Here is a 22,913-nt window from a genome sequence, read left to right on the forward strand (position 1 = left end):
GTCACAAAATTAGAATATTACTTAAGGCTAATACAAAAAAGGGATTTTTAGAAATGTTGGCCAACTGAAAAGTATGAAAATGAAAAATATGAGCATGTACAATACTCAATACTTGGTTGGAGCTCCTTTTGCCTCAATTAGGCATTACTAAACCAGGCACGGGTAGATTTTGCGCTGTGTGCAGGCGCCAAGTCCTGTTGGAACTTGAAATCTCCATCTCCATAAAGCAGGTCAGCAGCAGGAAGCATGAAGTGCTCTAAAACTTGCTGGTAGACGGCTGCGTTGACCCTGGATCTCAGGAAACAGAGTGGACCGACACCAGCAGATGACATGGCACCCCAAACCATCACCCAACCATGCAAATTTAGCATTTCCTTTGGAAATCGAGGTCCCAGAGTCTGGAGGAAGACAGGAGAGGCACAGGATCCACGTTGCCTGAAGTCTAGTGTAAAGTTTCCACCATCAGTGATGGTTTGGGGTGCCATGTCATCTGCTGGTGTCGGTCCACTCTGTTTCCTGAGATCCAGGGTCAACGCAGCCGTCTACCAGCAAGTTTTAGAGCACTTCATGCTTCCTGCTGCTGACCTGCTCTATGGAGATGGAGATTTCAAGTTCCAACAGGACTTGGCGCCTGCACACAGCGCAAAATCTACCCGTGCCTGGTTTACGGACCATGGTATTTCTGTTCTAAATTGGCCCGCCAACTCCCCTGACCTTAGCCCCATAGAAAATCTGTGGGGTATTGTGAAAAGGAAGATGCAGAATGCCAGACCCAAAAACGCAGAAGAGTTGAAGGCCACTATCAGAGCAACCTGGGCTCTCATAACACCTGAGCAGTGCCAGAAACTCATCGACTCCATGCCACGCCGCATTAACGCAGTAATTGAGGCAAAAGGAGCTCCAACCAAGTATTGAGTATTGTACAAGCTCATATTTTTCATTTTCATACTTTTCAGTTGGCCAACATTTCTAGAAATCCCTTTTTTGTATTAGCCTTAAGTAATATTCTAATTTTGTGACACACGGAATTTTGGATTTTCATTTGTTGCCACTTCAAATCATCAAAATTAAATGAAATAAACATTTGAATGCATCAGTCTGTGTGCAATGAATAAATATAATGTACAAGTTACACCTTTTGAATGCAATTACTGAAATAAATCAAGTTTTTCAAAATATTCTAATTTACTGGCTTTTACCTGTATATATATATCCATCCATCCATTTTCTACCGGTTATTCCCTTTGGGGTGGCGGGGGGCGCTGGAGCCTATCTCAGCTACAATCAGGCGGAAGGCGGGGTACATACCCACATATATATATATATATATATATATATATAAAACTTATTTTGCAACTACTGTTGTAATGCAAGTACATATCTGCGGCTTATAGAAAAATATGTTTTTCTTCTAAAGTTTTGTGGGTGCGGTTTATATCTTGGTGCGCTCTACAGTCCGTAAAATACGGTACATTATAGTGTCTTCAAAGTGTGCAGTTTTTCACTAAAATAGGGACTTTTGTTGAAGCTAGAACCAATTATTTATGTATACCATACATTGATTCTTACGGGGACTTCTGCTTTGCAATACAAACTTTTCGGTTCAGAAACAATGTTCTAGAACCATCAGGTTGGAAATCGATGTTCCACTGTACTAATAACGCAAATATCAATCCGCTTTGTCAGCCATAAAACATGTGTATCACTTCTTGGCATATCTACATGGGTTCGCTTTAGCCTGTTTACAAAACTTTAGACTGTCAAAATGGCCTCCAGCTTCCAGCCAATGATTTGTAGATTCGATTTTAATTGATCCCTTGGGTGTGGGTCCTTCGGGAAATTATAGTTCCAATAGCAGCAACACCATTTAAAAAAATATTAGCTGTCATGGAAGAAATGTTGACACTCCTGATTTACGGTTTTTGTTGTGATTGTCAGGTTGTAATGCAAGCAACAACCGCACTGATGACATCACCGCTCTGACAGTGTCATTCAAATCTTGGCATAATTATCTTTTCTGTAAGTGTTCCTAATGTGGTGTCCTATGAGTGCACAGACACACACACACACACACACACACACACACACGCACACGCACACACACACACACACACACACATTATTGTATTTCTTACCTTCTTGAGACCTCCAAAAAATGCCTACCTCTTTAGGACCACCCTTTCTAGATATATACAGATTTGTATTTACAACATTAATTATATATACAAACTATGCAAATATAAAAAAAAGGTAAGCGTTTTGTTTATTTTAAATTTTTTGTTTGTAATTGGTTTTTAATTTTCATTATTTACTTCACGTTATTTTACTTGGCAAAATTGTGACAAAGGTCATAATTTTACTCAGAAAATGTCACTATTTTACGAGAACAACAAAAAAATTGGCAATATTGTGATAAAAGTCGGAATTTTATATGACAAATGTCACCATTTTGCATAAAAAAGTAATAATTTACATAAAAGTAATACATTTAAGAGAAAATATCGCAATATCACGAAAACAGAAAGAATATGAGAAATTGTTCCCAATTTTATAAGAAAGAAGTCGACACATTGTGAGAAAAAGACTGCTCTTAGTTCATTTATTTTATTTATTTATTTTTGTTTGAAATTGGTTTTTAATCTTCATTATTTACTTCAAGTTATTACAGTATGTCTGTATATACATATTTATTTTTTTCTTTAATACATTTTGGCCAAAAGGGGCGCATTTTAATTTCTTAAACACACTTGTTATTACATATGTTAGCCAGAGGGGGAGCACTTCAAATTTTTACACACACTTGTTATTTCATATGTTGACCAGAGGGGGAGCACTTTTAAAACCGACACACCGTCAATTTTAAAAAATCCCTCCTTTTTGGGACTACCCTCATTTTGATAGATTTTACCACCAGGGGTGCAAATGAGATCTCTATTTTTTGTTTTTGCGTAATGTGCTTAACACCAATGACAAATGAGTCACGGACCAAAGATGGCCCCTGTGCCGCACTTTGGGCAACCCAGCTGTAGAAGCTAACTGTTAATGGCCACTATAGTCTTAGTACCGTAGTGTATTTGTTCATCCTATGGTCACATACGGCAGTGGTCCCCAACCTTTTTGTAGCTGCGGACCGGTCAACGCTTGAAAATTTGTCCCACGGACCGGGGGGATATTTGTTTATTTATTCATTTTTTCATAAATAAATACAATCATGTGTGCTTACGGACTGTATCCCTGCAGACTGTATTGGTCTATATTGATATATAATGTATATATTGTGTTTTTTTATGTTGATTTAATTTTAAAAAAAAAAAATTAAAAAAAAGTTTTTTTTTGTTTGTTTTTTTTCTTGTGCGGCCAATCGGCCCGGTGGTTGGCGACCACTGGCATACGGGACGCGGGTTGTCTTACGTCAGCACCGGAAGACGTCTTGTTTTATCATATATTGCTGCCTTTGCACCTGTCAATGTTTACTTTTGTATGCACATTAAATCAACAAAAAAATCCGGACTTTGGAGCAATGTTCACAGACTCTAGTAATGTGGTTCTTAACCTTGTTGGAGGTACCGAACCCCACCAGTTTCATATGCGCATTCACCGAAACCTTCTTTAGTGAAAAATAAAATGTTTTTTTTTTTTTTAAATTCAAGACAAAGTTATATGTTTTATTAACACTTTAGTATGTGGAACATATTCTAAGTAACAAAGACTTATTTTAGAGTTATTTGGACACTAGGGGAACATATTCTAAGTAATAAAGACTTAATTTAGAGTTATTTGGACACTAGGGGAACATATTCTAAGTAACAAAGACTTAATTTAGAGTTATTTGGACACTAGGGGAACATATTCTAAGTAACAAAGACTTAATTTAGAGTTATTTGGTTAGGGTTAGGGTCAGGGTTAGAGGGTTAGGGTTACAATAAGGCCATGCTGAATAAGGCATTAATAAGTACTTAATAATGACTACCGTATTTTTCGGACTATAAGTCACAGTTTTTTTTTCATAGTTTGGCCGGAAGTGCGACTTATACTCAGGAGCGACTTATGTGTGAAATTATTAACACATTACCGTAAAATATCAAATAATATTATTTATCTCATTGACGTATGAGACTAGACGTATAAGATTTCATGGGATTTAGCGATTAGGAGTGACAGATTGTTTGGTAAACGTATAGCATGTTCTATATATTATAGTTATTTGAATGACTCTTACCATAATATGTTACGTTAACATACCAGGCACGTTCTCAGTTGGTTATTTATGCCTCATATAACGTACACTTATTCAGCCTGTTGTTCACTATTCTTTATTTATTTTAAATTGCCTTTCAAATGTCTATTCTTGGTGTTGGCTTTTATCAAATAAATTTCCCCCAAAAATGAGACTTATACTCCAGTGTGACTTATATATGTTTTTTTTCCTTCTTTATTATGCATTTTCGGCAGGTGCGACTTATACTCCGGTGCGACTTATACTCCGAAAAATACGGTAGTTAAGAGCCAATATGTTACTAATTTGCATGTTAATAAGCAACTAATTAATGGTGAGTATGTTCCCCATACTAAAGTGTTACCATGTTTTTTTACTGGTGCACAAAATGAACCGTGCATGAACATCGCCTTGTTCAAACAACAAAACCAACACAGTGCATAAACTCACAACAAATTACACACCTGCAAACCAGTCCGCTGTTGCCGTATCCGTAATACGCCGATAGGGAGAAGTTTGTATTTACACGATGAGTCGGGTGTGTCTTGACCTGCCTTCGAACCCAGGTTAAGAACCACTGCTCTAGTATTTGGCTCTCTATTAGATGCAATGGATTTCCGTATTGGGACCGTGATTTCGGTCCTAACTTGTTCACCGGTCCTCATATGGAAGGTACTTTTCCTTGTTGATGTCTCAAGAAGGGTAGAAATACAACAACACACACAAACACACACACACACACACACACACACACACACACACACACACACACACACACACACACACTTAACATGATTATGCAACACAATTTCACATGACTTACTCCCAACAACGTAAAAGAACCAGGACTACATGACAAATGAAGACGTACAAACACACGTACAAGACGTACAAACCCGTTTCCATATGAGTTGGGAAATTGAGTTAGATGTAAATATAAACGCAATACAATGATTTGCAAATCATTTTCAACCCATATTCAGTTGAATATGCTACAAAGACAACATATTTGATGTTCAAACTGATAAACCTTTTTTTTTTGCAAATAATCATTAACTTTAGAATTTGATGCTAGCAACACGTGACAAAGAAGTTGGGAAAGGTGGCAATAAATACTGATAAAGTTGAGGAATGCTCATCAAACACTTATTTGGAACATCCCACAGGTGTGCGGGCAAATTGGGAACAGGTGGGTGCCATGATTGGGTATAAAAGTAGATTCCATGAAATGCTCAGTCATTCACAAACAAGAATGGGGCGAGGGTCACCACTTTGTCAACAAATGCGTGAGCAAATTGTTGAACAGTTTAAGAAAAACCTTTCTCAACCAGCTATTGCAAGTAATTTACGGATTTCACCATCTACGGTCCGTAATATCATCAAAAAGTTCAGAGTATCTGTAGAAATCACTGCACGTAAGCAGCTAAGCCCGTGACCTTCGATCCCTCAGGCTGTACTGCATCAACAAGCGACATCAGTGTGTAAAGGATATCACCACATGGGCTCAGGAACACTTCAGAAACCCACTGTCAGTAACTACAGTTGGTCGCTACATCTGTAAGTGCAAGTTAAAACTCTCCTATGCAAGGCAAAAAGCGTTTATCAACAACACCCAGAAACGCCGTCGGCTTCGCTGGGCCTGAGCTCATCTATGATGGACTTATACAAAGTGGAAAAGTGTTCTGTGGTCTGACGAGTCCACATTTCAAATTGCTTTTGGAAACTGTGGACGTCGTGTCCTCCGGACCAAAGAGGAAAAGAACCATCCGGACTGTTATAGGCGCAAAGTTGAAAAGCCAGCATCTGTGATGGTATGGGGGTGTATTAGTGCCCAAGACATGGGTAACTTACACATCTGTGAAGGCACCATTATTGCTGAATGGTACATACAGGTTTTGGAGCAACATATATTGCCATCCAAGCAACGTTACCATGGACGCCCCTGCTTATTTCAGCAAGACAATGCCAAGCCACGTGTTACATCAACGTGGCTTCATAGTAAAAGAGTGCGGGTACTAGACTGGCCTGCCTGTAGTCCAGACCTGTCTCCCATTGAAAATGTGTGGCGCATTATGAAGCCTAAAATACCACAACGGAGACCCCCGGACTGTTGAACAACTTAAGCTGTACATCAAGCAAGAATGGGAAAGAATTCCACCTGAGAAGCTTCAAAAATGTGTCTCCTCAGTTCCCAGACGTTTACTGAGTGTTGTTAAAAGGAAAGGCCATGTAACACAGTGGTGAACATGCCCTTTCCCAACTACTTTGGCACGTGTTGCAGCCATGAAATTCTAAGTTAATTATTATTTGCAAAAGAAAAATAAGTTTATGAGTTTGAACATCAAATATGTTGTCTTTGTAGTGCATTCAATTGAATATGGGTTGAAAATGATTTGCAAATCATTGTATTCCGTTTATATTTACATCTAACTCATATGGAAACGGGGTTTGTATAAAAAAGACAATGTAAAGTACAGTAAAAGTGTAGTGATGGTGGTTGTTGGGGATGAGGCATCATCATATTGCAAGACTCGAGTACAACAGTGAATTCCGGTGCCATCCTCCTCCTCCTTGTGTGCATGTACTCACCAGTGACGACTATGTTTACACACGGAGAGAAGAGACAGAAGCACAAAAGATAAAACTAAGCAGCCAGCGTGATTCAGTCGGATTAAACTTCTGCTAAGACCGAGCGGAGGGGCCGACACACTGGAGAGCAACCCTCTTGTTCTGACGGAAAAAAAAACAGAGGCCGGAACTAAACCCGATTGAGCGGAACAGGCTGACGGTCGGCCAATGTCAAACACAATCAGCGAGGGCGCGGCCGCAGAAATGAAGGCACAGATGTGAGGTTCAGATATTCGAGGCACAATGAGGCATAAACACAAGACTCCAGATTGCATGAATGAATCAGACAATGTCAGATTTTGCAAGACTCAAAAGAAAAAAAACCGCATCTTTTTGGCAATTTTGCCCATTATTCACAATCCCTATTAAAGACAAGGACACATATGTCTTTATTTGTTTTGTGTATCCTAAATTGTTAAAGGGGAACATTATCACCAGACCTATGCAAGCGTCAATATATACCTTGATGTTGCAGAAAAAAGACCATATATTTTTTTAACCGATTTCCGAACTCTAAATGGGTGAATTTTGGCGAATTAAACGCCTTTCTAATATTCGCTCTCGGAGCGATGACGTCACAACGTGGCGTCACATCGGGAAGCAATCCGCCATTTTCTCAAACACCGAGTCAAATCAGCTCTGTTATTTTCCGTTTTTTCGACTGTTTTCCGTACCTTGGAGACATCATGCCTCGTCGGTGTGTTGTCGGAGGGTGTAACAACACGAACAGGGACGGATTCAAGTTGCACCAGTGGCCCAAAGATGCGAAAGTGGCAAGAAATTGGACGTTTGTTCCGCACACTTTACCGACGAAAGCTATGCTACGACAGAGATGGCAAGAATGTGTGGATATCCTGCGACACTCAAAGCAGATGCATTTCCAACGATAAAGTCAAAGAAATCTGCCGCCAGACCCCCATTGAATCTGCCGGAGTGTGTGAGCAATTCAGGGACAAAGGACCTCGCTAGCACGGCAAGCAATGGCTGCAGTTTGTTCCCGCAGACGAGCGAGCTAAACCCCCTGGATGTCTTGGCTCACACCGTCCCTTATGCCACCAAAGATGATCAAGAGAAGAATATCGACCCTAGCTTCCCTGGCCTGCTGACATCAACCCCAAAACTGGACAGATCAGCTTTCAGGAAAAGAGAGCGGATGAGGGTATGTCTACAGAATATATTAATTGATGAAAATTGGGCTGTCTGCACTCTCAAAGTGCATGTTGTTGCCAAATGTATTTCATATGCTGTAAACCTAGTTCATAGTTGTTAGTTTCCTTTAATGCCAAACAAACACATACCAATCGTTGGTTAGAAGGCGATCGCCGAATTCGTCCTCGCTTTCTCCCATGTCTCTGGCTGTCGTGTCGTTTTCGCTTGCATACGGTTCAAACCGATATGGCTCAATAGCTTCAGTTTCTTCTTCAATTTCGTTCTCGCTACCTGCCTCCACACTACAACCATCCGTTTCAATACATGCGTAATCTGTTGAATCGCTTAAGCCGCTGAAATCCGAGTCTGAATACGAGCTAATGTCGCTATAGCTTGCTGTTCTTTCCGCCATGTTTGTTTGTGTTGGCATCACTATGTGACGTCACAGGAAAATGGACGGGTGTATATAACGATGGTTAAAATCAGGCACTTTGAAGCTTTTTTTAGGGATACTGCGTGATGGGTAAAATTTTGAAAAAAACTTCGAAAAATATAATAAGCCACTGGGAACTGATTTTTAATGGTTTTAACCATTCTGAAATTGTGATAATGTTCCCCTTTAAGGTAATTCAATTTTTGTCAATTAATGTATTGTTTACTTTTTTGCAAACATTGTTTTCTTTCGCTGCATAAGCAATCTAACTATTAGTACACATTAGCTATTCTTTTCCCTCCCTGTTAGAAAATGGTGACATTAAAAACACAGGAAGTGAAGAAATTAATTGCTGAGACACGGATAACGGCCCTGGGGTGTGGTTAAATACGCTCTGCTTCTGCCTACTCCTTTTCGGACATGCTGAATATGGGTAAGTGTAATGTTTTTTAATGTCATTTGGCGGGAAGTTCATGCACTAAGGCCAAGTATTAATCCAATATAAGGTATTTTGGATGTAAAATTACTGTTGACACAAAGGAATGTTTTCTTGTTGAATCAGTTTCACCAATAATTAAGACAAAAAGGTGTGCAACCTTTTCCATAGCAAGGTGTACCTAATAAAGCCATTAGTTGTTTATTTTGGAAGTTCTGTGTTTGGGCGAGGTCAGTCACATGATGGGAGTGAGTAGATTTGACGTCACACACCCACCATCCTTTTACACTGAATCTTGCCTGTTAAGGACATCTGAAACAGCACCACACACACACACACACACACACACACACACACACACACACACACACACACACACACACACACACAATTTGTGTGTGTGATAGGGAACTTGCATTGCACACACAAACAGTAGAAGTCGTTATGTGTTTAGGGTTATTAAAGGCTATTAAATGGAAGGACAGGAGAGCTTCAGAGAGGTCACACACACACACACACACACACACACACACACACACACACGCACACACACACACACACACACACACACACACACATTCTTGTATTTCTTACCTTCTTGAGACCTCCGAAAAAATGCCTACCTCTTTAGGACCACCCTTTCTATATATATAAAGATTTGTATTTACAACAGTAATAATATACATACTATGCAAATATAAAAACACTTGTTGTAAAAAATTAGTTTGGATTTCACAAAAAAAAGAATTTTGCCGGTATTATAATAAAAGTCGTAATTTTACTCAACGCAAGTCAAAATTTTAAAAGAAAAACTGAACATTTGTGCAATATTATGATAAAAGTTAGAATTTTACTCAATAACAGTCGCAATTTTACAAGAAAAGCTTAACATTTTGGCAATTTTATGAAAATAGTCGTAATTTCACTCGACGAAACTGACAATTTTATAAGAAAACTTTAAAATGTTGGCAATATTACAATAATAATCGGAATTTTACTTGGCAAAATTGTGACAAAGGTCATAATTTTACTCAGAAAATGTCACTATTCTACGAGAACAACAAAAAAATTGGCAATATTGTGATACAAGTCGGAATTTTATGACAAATGTCACCATTTTGCATTAAAAAGCAATACTTTACATAAAAAAAAGTTATAATTTTAAGAGTAAATATCGCATTACGGATACAGAAAGAATATGGGAAATTGTTCCCAATTTTATAAGACAGAAGTCGACACATTGTGAGAAAAAGACTGCTCTTAGTTAATTTATTTATTTTTGTTTGTGATTGGTTTTTAATCTTCATTATTTACTTCAAGTTATTACAGTATGTCTCCATCATACTTGCCAACCTTGAGACCTCCGATTTCGGGAGGTGGGGGGGTGGGGGTGGGTGGCGTGGTTAGGGGGGCGTGGTTAAGAGGGGAGTATATTTACAGCTAGAATTCACCAAGTCAAGTATTTCATATGTATATATATATATATATATAAGAAATACTTGACTTTCAGTGAATTCTAGCTATAAATATATATTTATTTTATTATATATATATATATATATATATATATATATATATATATATATATATATATATATATATATATATATATATATATATATATATATATATATATACACATATATACATACATATATAAATACAAGAAATACTTGAATTTCAGTGTTCATTTATTTACACATATACTTGTTGAGTTAAGGGTTGAATTGTCCATCCTTGTTCTATTCTCTGTCACTATTTTTCTAACCATGCTGAACACCCTCTCTGATGATGCATTGCTGTGTGGCACGCACAAAAGTGCTTTCATCAAATGCACTAGATGGCAGTATTGTCCTGTTTTAGAGTGTCACAACATTGCTGTTTACGGCAGAAGAACTGCTTTACGGTAGACGAAAACGTGACTGCTGTTGTTGTGTGTTGTTACCGCGCTGGGAGGACGTTAATGAAACTGCCTAACAATAAACCCACACAAGAAACCAAGAACTCGCCCTCCATCATTCTACAGTTATAACGTGATTGGGCTGGCACGCCGTTTATATTGTGGGAAAGCGGACGTGAAAACAGGCTGTCGACACGTCACTCAGGTCCGCATGGAGCTGGAGGGGGCGTGGCCTCCAGCTCCGCCTGAATTTCGGGAGATTTTCGGGAGATAATTTGTCCCGGGAGGTTTTCGGGAGAGGCGCTGAATTTCGGGAGTCTCCCGGAAAATCCGGGAGGGTTGGCAAGTATGGTCTCCATATACATATTTATTTCATTTCTTTAATTCATTTTGGCCAAAGGGGGCGCATTTCAATTTCTTACACACACTTGTTATTTCATATGTTGGCCAGAGGGGGAGCACTTTAAATTTTCACACACACTTGTTATTTCATATGTTGACTAGAGGGGGAGCACTTTTAAAACGGACAAACAGTCAATTTGAAAAAACCCTCCTTTTTGGGACCACCCTCATTTTGATAGATGTCACCACCAGGGGGTGCAAATGAGACATTCTCTATTAGATGCAATGCTTTTCCGTATTGGGACCATGATTTATGTCATCACACCTTGTTCACACCTCCTCATATGGAAGGTACTTTTCCATGTTGATGTCTCAAGAAGGGTAGAAACACACACACACACACACACACACACAGCAACATGGTAAGTCCACGGTGCTAACGTCATACCAGCACGTGAGAAAGGAGCTGCACCGAGATAGCGCTCTCACCTCTTTTTGAATCCCGATGACATAAAAGGTTTTTCCTTCAAACTTCAGCTTACTGACGTCGGCCCTGGATGACAAAGAACATGAGACGCACAGCAGGAACATAAGCGACACAGTAGGAAATAAGTTCAAGTTAAAACATATTTTATTAAAAGCATGATTTTTTTTAATGAATAGACAACTTTATCATGCATTGTTAGTTTTAAAACAAAATGTAGTCTGTTTCAGTTATGTAGGTTAGTTAAACAGAATCTAATCTGTACATAGTGGGTACATATTGAGGTACACTTCTATTATCCTAAATGATCTCAGTAAGATATTACAGCTTGTTGCTGAGATTGTATGACCTATATTGAGTAAAACATGCTTGAAACTAGAATATCAACTGTTGCAAAGCTGTGTCATCAAAAGTATAAAACTACTTTTTTAAAGTAATAATTTCTTATTTCAAGCACGAAAAAAAAAAATCATGACTTTGACACAAATTTTGTCAAATTAAAACGGATGACAGCCAAATGGACTTTGCTGTTTTATTTTCAATGAAACAATAGAAAATACGCACTTGTCATGACGTGGACTATGGCGGGTTTGTTTTTCCGAGATGCAATAAAAGTTGGAGCAGACATGGCGTGAAGGTAAGGACATTTATTTTTACTATAACAAAAAGAACAAACTAAAGGTGCGCACAAGGCGCAGGTACAAACTTGACTATGAAACAAAAACTTACACTTAACGTAGACTAAGGACATGAAACAAAATAACTGCTAAACGTGACATGAATAAACAAAAACTTACATGGAACAAGCATGGAAATGATCATGGAACAATGGCATGGAATCAACGCATGAGTGACAAGGGTTACAGCAGATAATGTCGCCAGGCCGACCAACAGAAAACGACAGGCTTAAATAACAGTGACATGATTGGTGACAGGTGTGTGAGTCCAAATGTGGAACAGGTGAATCTAATGGGTAACCATGGAAACAAAACAAGGGAGTGAACAACCAGGAACTAAAAAGCGTCCAAAAAACAAACAGCACATGGTCAAACAAAAACATGATCAACACAGACATGACAGCACTCATAAAGTAGTACAGTTGGCACAGTACAATAAACGAACAGTTAATATTTAAACATTTAACATGTGACATTTCAAACTATTTTGAACAGAAATAGTTTATGCACATTCAGATGAATTCTTCAAAATTACAATAATTACGGGCTGTATATATGCACACTAATTGACTGAAAGAGCACGCACTTGGCGTGATGATGTCATGTTATCGATGGAAAAATGCATTTTTAGACAATATGATTTGCCTGAGCGGCTAGGAGACCCCGAGAGTAACAAGCTCTTGCCTTGTTGCCTTTCCATTAAAAACAATAAATTAGTTTTTAGTATAAGTTTGCTTGTTTCAAGAAATGTAATGCCGAGCGCATATCATTATTTCAAAATAATGGCACTAGCATTTACTTAATTAAAGAATATTTTTCACCATATTTAGCAAAAAGGTCTTTTTTTTTTTTACCAAGAAAAGTGCACTTGTTATTATTGAGAATATTCTTATTTTAAGGTATTTTTGGGTTCATTTAAGTTAGCTAATTTTACTTGTTTTGGAAAGTCTTGACAAGCCAAATTTTCTTGTTCTATTGGCAGATAATTTTGCTTAGTTCAAGTAAAATACCCCTCATTTTCGTATTTTTTTTTCTTGTTTTTGAACACTGACTTTTTGCAGTGTAGGTATGGTTTTGTACCATTTGAGAAGATGGATCCTCTTGTTTCCCTGGAAGACCACAAAGCCAGTCGCCGTGAAGCCGAGAAAAGCTGTGGAGCCCGTAAAGTCCTACACACACACACACACACACACACACGCACACACGCACACGCACACACACACACACACACACACACACACAAACACACACGATAATCCAAATGGGTATCACACCTAAACAATTACAAAGGTATTCATTTCTACGGGTTTAATTCAAACGTCCACATCTCAGTTTCATTCTTTGGCTCCCAGATCTTTATGATGGTGCAAGTTGTCACGTTTCCAGCAAACTACTCACTGAAGCATCCGGCCTCCTCAGTTATTAATGACATGGCGTAGATCAGAAGCTCCATATACTAAATGTTTACCTTGCATGGGTGAGGGTCAACTCCATACGTTTCTAAGTTGTGAGCCCTTTGGAGCATGTTCAGTTCTGCCAAGGAGGCACACTGACCCCTGCAAGAGGGTAGAGGATTATTAGCATAAGGAATACAGAACTATAAATTGATACAAACAGGCAACTTGGCATTAACAGACCTTGGCTAGCATTCAGTTTGTATGTTATTTTCCAACAAAAACATTGGCTTCTTCTGCTCCTTTTTAGACAAAGGTCATGTTTTCTTTTTGATTTTCTTTTTTTCACATTTGATTATTTTGTTTATGGTAGTACTATTTTGTTTTAAATGGACTTACAAGTACATATACATACATACACTCATGCATATAATCACGTTTCATCAAACATGTATTATTAACGTTGTTGACCTGCGGGAAACTGGGTAACACATGGCACACTGACAAAGCTTAACCTATTGTTACTATAACAATCTACAAGGTTAATACTAGAGATGTCCGATAATATCGGCCTGCCGATATTATCGGCTGATAAATGCTTTAAAATGTAATATCGGAAATGATCAGTATCGGGTTTTTTTTGTTATCGGTATCTTTTTTTTAAATTTTTTATTTTTTATTAAATCAACACAAAAAACACAAGATACACTTACAATTAGTGCACCAACCCAAAAAAACCTCCCTCCCCCATTTACACTCATTCACACTCATTCACACAAAAGGGTTGTTTCTTTCTGTTATTAATATTCTGGTTCCTACATTATATATCAATATATATCAATACAGTCTGCAAGGGATACAGTCCGTAAGCACACATGATTGTGCGTGCTGCTGGTCCACTAATAGTACTAACCTTTAACAGTTAATTTTACTCTTTTTAATTAATTACTAATTTCTATGTAACTGTTGTTATATTGTTTTACTTTCTTTTTTATTCAAGAAAATGTTTTTAATTTATTTATCTTATTTTATTTTTATTTTTTTTTATAAAAAGGACCTTATCTTCACCATACCTGGTTGTCCAAATTAGGCATAATAATGTGTTAATTCCACGACTGTATATATCGGTATCGGTTGATATCGGTTTCGGTTGATATCGGTATCGGTAATTAAAGAGTTGAACAATATCGGAATATCGACAAAAAGCCATGATCGGACAACCCTAGTTAATACAGTTCACTTCTCTTTCTTCCCCTCCATTTATCTGCTTTCTTTTGTATTTCAAGTTATCATTACATATATCTATTTGTTACGACGGGTGTTGCTGCGAGGTTTGTTCTCCCGGGATGCAAACGGACGACTCCGGACAGGACTTGCAGGTAGGAACATGATTTATTCTCATAAATCATAAAACGAAGACAGGAACAAACCAAACGAAGGGTGCCTAACACAAGGAAAGCTAGCGGAATAGCTCATAAGGAAAACACTAAGACGGGACTTAGCGTAAGACACGCACAAGGAACTAGAAAACATTGAACGTAGCAGTTGCGTAAAGCAAACAAAGAAGCCAGACCGACTGACTGGCAAAGGCAGGCTTAGATATTGTCTCTGATTACAAACAGGTGCGCGTCCCGAACACAAGAGGCAGGTGAAAATAATAAGTAGCTGTGGTAACCAACTCAGAGGTGCACAAACAGGAACTAAAGGAGTCCAAAACTAACAGAAAACAAAAGTGACTCGAAAAACTTAAACAGACTATGATCCGGACAGCGGATATATAACAGTATTGTTGCATTTGAACAATTGTATTGTTGATAATTGAGGTAATTAGGGACCGCAATGTCCCTTTGGGACAGAGGACCCTATTGTTATTGTAAGGTTTTATTATTATTATTCCGCCGCCTCTTTGAACTGTAATTTGACAACCTTAACATGCTTCAAAACTCACCATATTTGACACACACATCAGGACTGGCGAAAATTGCGATCTAATAAAAAAAAATTAAAAAAACAACTCAAAATTGCGCTCTCACGCCCCCTAGGAAAAAACACAGACAAAACTGCTTCTAACTTCCGGTAGGAATGTCGTAGAGACAAGAACCAAAAACCTCTATGTTTGTCTGACTTATACCTAGATTTCATACATTGACATCCTTCAGCAAAAATCAACAGGAAGTTGGCAATTCCCCCTTCAAAACAAAAGTTTACTAAAAACAGTCACTTTTGCCTCTTTGAGCTGTAATTTGACCCCCTTAACATGCTTCAAAACTCACCAAACTGGACACACACATCAGGACTGGCAAAAATTGCGATCTAATAAAAAAATAAATAAATAAACCCAAAACTCAAAATTGCGCTCTAGCGCCCCCTAGGAAGAAAACACAGATACAACTGCTCCTAGGAAGAAAACAGACATAACTGCCTGTAACTTCCAGGAGGAATGTCTAGGACATGAAACAAAAACCTCTATGTAGGTCTCACTTAGACCTACATTTCATATATTGACAACCCCCAGCAAAAATCAACAGGAAGTTTGCAATTCCCCCTTCAAAACAAAAGTTTTGTAAAAACCGGTCACCTTTTTTCAAACATTATCTCCTCTGAGCGCGTTTGTCGTGTCGTCATCAAACTAGCACAGGAGAGAGATTGAACCCTTCCTATTAAGAGTTGACCAAAGAGTTTTAATTACTGCTACGGTTTTGATTTTATGTGCCGTCAAAGTCGGTCCCGTCCATCGCTGCTTGCAGCTTTAATTATTGTTAGTATTCATAATCAATAGTGCTATTTCTTTTGGTATTTGTATTGCTCCATTTGTAGTGTAATAATGCTCATTGTCATATTCTATATTATTTATTTCACTAACTGTTCTTTGCTATCAATTTTTGCATCATATTTGTACATATCCTATTTGCTGATGTTGCTCAATTTTGTTTTTGTTGTTGTTATTGCTATTGCTGTGTTTGCTGTTGTTGTTGTCTCTCTGTCTTATCCCCACAATCCCCCCCTCTGTCTTCCTTTATTTAACCTTCGTCTTGACCTGATTTAGTTTTTAAATGCATAAAAGACCCACATAAATTTATTTTTTTGCATCAAGGCTTTTTGAATTTGTCAGGAACCTTTATTTCAACAAAATAAAACATTATTTATTTTTTTCACTAAATTATAAAATGCTCTGGTTGAAATTATGACCTTGGTGTTGTTAGGGTCGGTTTCGACCCAGTTATAAAAATAAGATTATAAAGCAATAATTAGAGCCAAAACTGAACACACCGACAGCCAGCTCCTCTCCCAATCATGTGAGCTTTAGGGGATTCTCATTTTACCTTGTTATCCAGTACTAAAACAAACAAAGACTTTCATTTATTTATACGAAAATCTTGAGGTTCATTTGACCATTTTTTAAATTGAAATCGAGGGGTATACTGACAAAAAAAAAGGCCCAATGGCCCACACCAAACATATTAAAACCAATATTTTCATGGATAAGGAAGCCTAACAAGGTAACCAAGAGATAAGAAACAAATTGGATGATAGATAATTGTTTTTAGTGTATTTTACAGCTGATTTAAGACATGGGTCAAAACCGACCCGTTAACATAAGAGATGGTAACAGAAAGCTAACACAAGAGGAAGGTTAAAGTCAAACTGCTTGTAACTTCCGGTAGGAATGTCGTAGAGACATGAAACAAAACCCTCTATGTAGGTCTGACTTAGACCTAGATTTCATACATTGACATCCTTCCGCAAAAATCAACAGGAAGTTGGCAATTCCCCCTTCAAAACAAAAGTTTACTAAAAACAGTCACTTTTGCCTCTTTGAGCTGTAATTTGACTCCCTTAACATGCTTCAAAACTCACCAAACTGGACACACACATCAGGACTGGCAAAAATTGCGATCTAATAAAAAAAAAAAAAACAACCCCAAAACTTAAAATTGCGCTCTAGCGCCCCCGAGGAAAAAACACAGACAAAACTGCTTGTAACTTCCGGTAGGAATGTCGTAGAGACATGAAACAAAAACCTCTATGTAGGTCTGACTTAGACCTAGATTTCATACATTGACATCCTTCAGCAAAAATCAACAAGAAGTTGGCAATTCCCCCTTCAAAACAAAAGTTTACTAAAAACAGTCACTTTTGCCTCTTTGAGCTGTAATTTGACCCCCTTAACATGCTTCACAACTCACCAAACTGGACACACACATCAGGACTGGCAAAAATTGCGATCTAATAATAAAAAAACAAGCCCAAAACTCAAAATTGCGCTCTAGCGCCCCCTAGGAAGAAAACACAGACACAACTGCTCCTAGGAAGAAAACAGACAAAACTGCCTGTAACTTCCAAGAGGAATGTCTTGGAGACATGAAAAAAAAACCTCTATGTAGGTCTCACTTAGACCTACATTTCATATATTGACAACCCCCAGCAAAAATCAACAGGAAGTTTGCAATTCTCCCTTCAAAACAAAAGTTTTGTAAAAACCGGTCACCTTTTTTCAAACATTACCTCCTCTGAGCGCGTTTGTCGTGTCGTCATCAAACTAGCACAGGAGAGAGATTGAACCCTTCCTATTAAGAGTTGACCAAAGAGTTTTAATTACTGCTACGGTTTGGATTTTATGTTCAGTTCAGTTCAGTTTGAGTTTATTTCGAACATGCAAGTATACAACATGATACATCACAATCTCCAGTTTCTCTTTTCAACATGTTCGAAAAGGAGTAGGAAGAAGCAGAGCTTATTTAATCCTACCCCTTTTCTTTTACATAACAGTTGCTAAAACTTTTGTTCACTTCCTGTTCTCAATTTATTCACAATATACTCCATAAGTAATCACAATAAAATAAGTAAATAAATAATAATTGGTGAAGTAAGTTACATTTCATATGTTGAAATAAGTAAGATTATTTTGTGAGTGAAAGAATGAAAGAATGGATGATAAATTCAGAATGTTTATCATGGTTCTTCTTCTTTGTACTTTGTAAACACTTTAAGTTTGAAGAGTTTCTTGAAGTGGATCATATTAGTACATTGTTTGATTGCTTTGCTTAATCCATTCCATAATTTAATTCCACATACTGATATACTGAAGGTCTTAAGTGTTGTACGTGCATACAAATGTGCCGTCAAAGTCGGTCCCGTCCATCGCTGCTTGCAGCTTTAATTATTGTTAGTATTCATAATCAATAGTGCTATTTCTTTTGGTATTTGTATTGCTCCATTTGTAGTGTAATAATGCTCATTGTCATATTCTATATTATTTATTTCACTAACTGCTTCTTTGCTATCAATTTTTGCATCATATTTGTACATATCCTATTTGTTGATGTTGCTCTATTTTGTTTTTGTTGTTGTTATTGCTATTGCTGTGTTTGCTGTTGTTGTTGTCTCCCTGTCTTATCCCCACAATTCCCCCCTCTGTCTTCCTTTATTTAACCTTCGTCTTGTGTTAGGGTGACCCGATTTAGTTTTTAAATGCATAAAAGACCCACATAAATTTATTTTTTTGCATCAAGGCTTTTTGAATTTGTCAGGAACCTTTATTTCAACAAAATAAAACATTATTTATTTTTTTCACTAAATTATAAAATGCTCTGGTTGAAATTATGACCTTGGTGTTGTTAGGGTCGGTTTCGACCCAGTTATAAAAATAAGATTATAAAGCAATAATTAGAGCCAAAACTGAACACACCGACAGCCAGCTCCTCTCCCAATCATGTGAGCTTTAGGGGATTCTCATTTTACCTTGTTATCCAGTACTAAAACAAACAAAGACTTTCATTTATTTATACGAAAATCTTGAGGTTCATTTGACCATTTTTTAAATTGAAATCGAGGGGTATAGTGACAAAAAAAAAGGCCCAATGGCCCACACCAAACATATTAAAACCAATATTTTCATGGATAAGGAAGCCTAACAAGGTAACCAAGAGATAAGAAACAATTTGGATGATAGATAATTGTTTTTTGTGTATTTTACAGCTGATTTAAGACATGGGTCAAAACCGACCCGTTAACATAAGAGATGGTAACAGAAAGCTAACACAAGAGGAAGGTTAAAGTCAAACTGCTTGTAACTTCCGGTAGGAATGTCGTAGAGACATGAAACAAAAACCTCTATGTAGGTCTGACCTAGACCTAGATTTCATACATTGACATCCTTCCGCAAAAATCAACAGGAAGTTGGCAATTCCCCCTTCAAAACAAAAGTTTACTAAAAACAGTCACTTTTGCCTCTTTGAGCTGTAATTTGACCCCCTTAACATGCTTCAAAACTCACCAAACTGGACACACACATCAGGACTGGCAAAAATTGCGATCTAATAAAAAAAAAAACAACAACCCCAAAACTTAAAATTGCGCTCTAGCGCCCCCGAGGAAAAAACACAGACAAAACTGCTTGTAACTTCCGGTAGGAATGTCGTAGAGACATGAAACAAAAACCTCTATGTAGGTCTGACTTAGACCTAGATTTCATACATTGACATCCTTCAGCAAAAATCAACAGGAAGTTGGCAATTCCCCCTTCAAAACAAAAGTTTACTAAAAACAGTCACTTTTGCCTCTTTGAGCTGTTATTTGACCCCCTTAACATGCTTCAAAACTCACCAAACTGGACACACACATCAGGACTGGCAAAAATTGCGATCTATTAATAAAAAAACAACCCCAAAACTCAAAATTGCGCTCTAGCGCCCCCTAGGACAAAAACACAGACACAACTGCTCCTAGGAAGAAAACTCAGACAAAACTGCCTGTAACTTCCAGTAGGAATGTCTTAGAGACATGAAACCTCTATGTAGGTCTCACTTAGACCTACATTTCATATATTGACAACCCCCAGCAAAAATCAACAGGAAGTTTGCAATTCCCCTTTCAAAACAAAAGTTTTGTAAAAACCGGTCACCTTTTTTCAAACATTATCTCCTCTGAGCGCGTTTGTCGTGTCGGCTTCAAAGTAGCACAGGAGAGACAAATAAGGCAACAAGAGAAGTATCCCTCACTTCTCTTTTGTAAAGTACATTTTTACAGCAGATATGGGCATCTACATCAACAATATGATTTGCCTGAGGAGCTGGACAGGACAAAAAAAATTAAAAAAAATTAAATGGAGATTTTCTTATATCATTGCAGTGTTAAAAAAATGTTGGTACAACTTAAGTTTTGTAGCAACAAATTCAAAACATTGATAGTTGTCAGATTTATAATAATCTGAGAACCAATCTGTACACTGTGCCAACTTTGCATCATAAAAAAAGTCACTTCTGTTTTGTTTCCCCAGAATTCTTCTGGTGTCACACGCGACTTATCTTTCTCAACAGACAACTACCGGAGGCAAGGTCTTTGATGTTTAGCTGCTGCAACGTCAATACGTTCTCATTTGCCCACGCACAAACATTTGTTTATATGCGCAAGGATAATCATTCTACGGCTGGAAAAAAAAAGAAGAAAAAAAAAGGTTTTGTTGATTATGCTTCACCTCATGCCTTAGCAAAGTGCCGTTCTTAGCTATTACTGTCAGTGAGGCCCAGTGGGGAAGACAGAGGTCGCTTGTCAGCGTCTGCCTCGGCGCCATTGGGAAATGAGGGATTTTTCTTTGATGTTTCTAATCACTCCGAGTGTGACAAAACCTCAGAGAGGTTCAAGAGCTTTAAACAAACACGCAAACACACATCGTGCAGGAAAGCATAAGAGCGTTGTCCTTAACTTGCAGCACATATTTCATTTCATTTCACAGAAATGTACTACTGTGGTCTGATAGATATGCAATGCTACATGTTGAAAGTGGACCTCAGGTCAAGAGATCTTGAGGTGCAAAAGATGTTAACATACAGTGGTTGCTGTAGGCTCTAATGTTGAATGAAGGAATGACGGAAGGTATTTGAAGCCTTTACTGACTACAGTAAATGTTTGAAGTAACATATTGACCTTCTTATGTGTCATATGAACGTATAAGACAGGGGTGCTCACACTTTTTCTGCAGGCGAGCTACTTTTCAATTGATCAAGTCGTGGGGATCTACCTCATTCATATATATAATTTTTATTCACTTATTTATGAAATATATGTTTTTGTTAACAAGTTAAATGTGTTTAAAGATAATGCAAGCATGTTTAACACATATAGTTAATATTGTTAAAAAATTAAAGGTGTTTAATGATAATACAAGTATGTTTAATACATATAGTTAATATTGTTAATAAGTTAAAGGTGTTTAAAGATAATGCAAGCATGTTTAACACATATAGTTAATATTGTTAACAACTTAAAGGTGTTTAAAGATAGTACAAGCATGTTTAACACAGTTAATATTGTTAATAAATTAAAGGTGTGTAATGATAATACAAGAATGTTTAATACATATAGTTAATATTGTTAACAACTTAAAGGTGTTTAAAGATAATACAAGCATGTTTAACACATATAGTTAATATTGTTAACAACTTAAAGGTGTTTAAAGATAATACAAGCATGTTTAACACATATAGTTAATATTGTTAACAAGTTAAAGGTGTTTAATGATAATACAAGCATGTTTAACACATATAGTTAATATTGTTAATAAGTTAAAGGTGTTTAATGATAATACAAGAATGTTTAATACATATAGTTAATATTGTTAACAACTTAAAGGTGTTTATAGATAATACAAGCATGTTTAACACATATAGTTAATATTGTTAACAAGTTAAAGGTGTTTAATGATAATACAAGAATGTTTAATACATATAGTTAATATTGTTAACAACTTAAAGGTGTTTAAAGATAATACAAGCATGTTTAACACATATAGTTAATATTGTTAACAAGTTAAAGGTGTTTAATGATAATACAAGAATGTTTAATACATATAGTTAATATTGTTAACAACTTAAAGGTGTTTAAAGATAATACAAGCATGTTTAACACATATAGTTAATATTGTTAACAAGTTAAAGGTGTTTAATGATAATACAAGAATGTTTAACACATATAGTTAATATTGTTAACAAGTTAAAGGATAAATAAAGTTGATTTGATTTGATTTGATTTAAAGATAATACAAGCATGTTTAACACATATAGTTAATATTGTTAATAAGTTAAAGGTGTTTAAAGATAATACAAGCATGTTTAACACATATAGTTAACATTGTTAATAAGTTAAAGGTGTTTAATGATAATACAAGCATGTTTAACACATATAGATTCCTTTCTTTCATGAAGACAAAAATATAAGTTGGTGTATTACCTGATTCTGATGACTTGCATTGATGG

At 36.9% G+C, this 22,913-nt stretch overlaps 1 protein-coding gene across 1 annotated transcript in view; it reads right to left on the bottom strand.

Annotated features, from left to right (window-relative positions):
• The window catches only part of frmd3 (FERM domain containing 3), a 163,728-nt gene that overhangs the window by 53,833 nt on the left and 86,982 nt on the right, over positions 1-22,913 (bottom strand). Inside the window, exons 7-9 of the mRNA XM_061928628.1 lie at positions 13,734-13,821; positions 13,346-13,434; positions 11,594-11,657 (exon numbers count right to left, since the gene is read on the bottom strand). Coding sequence (XP_061784612.1) covers positions 11,594-11,657; positions 13,346-13,434; positions 13,734-13,821 — 241 coding nt within the window. The remainder of the gene's footprint in view (positions 1-11,593; positions 11,658-13,345; positions 13,435-13,733; positions 13,822-22,913) is intronic.

This window comes from Nerophis lumbriciformis, linkage group LG33 (genome assembly GCF_033978685.3).
Source record: "Nerophis lumbriciformis linkage group LG33, RoL_Nlum_v2.1, whole genome shotgun sequence".
Lineage (NCBI taxonomy): Eukaryota > Metazoa > Chordata > Actinopteri > Syngnathiformes > Syngnathidae > Nerophis > Nerophis lumbriciformis.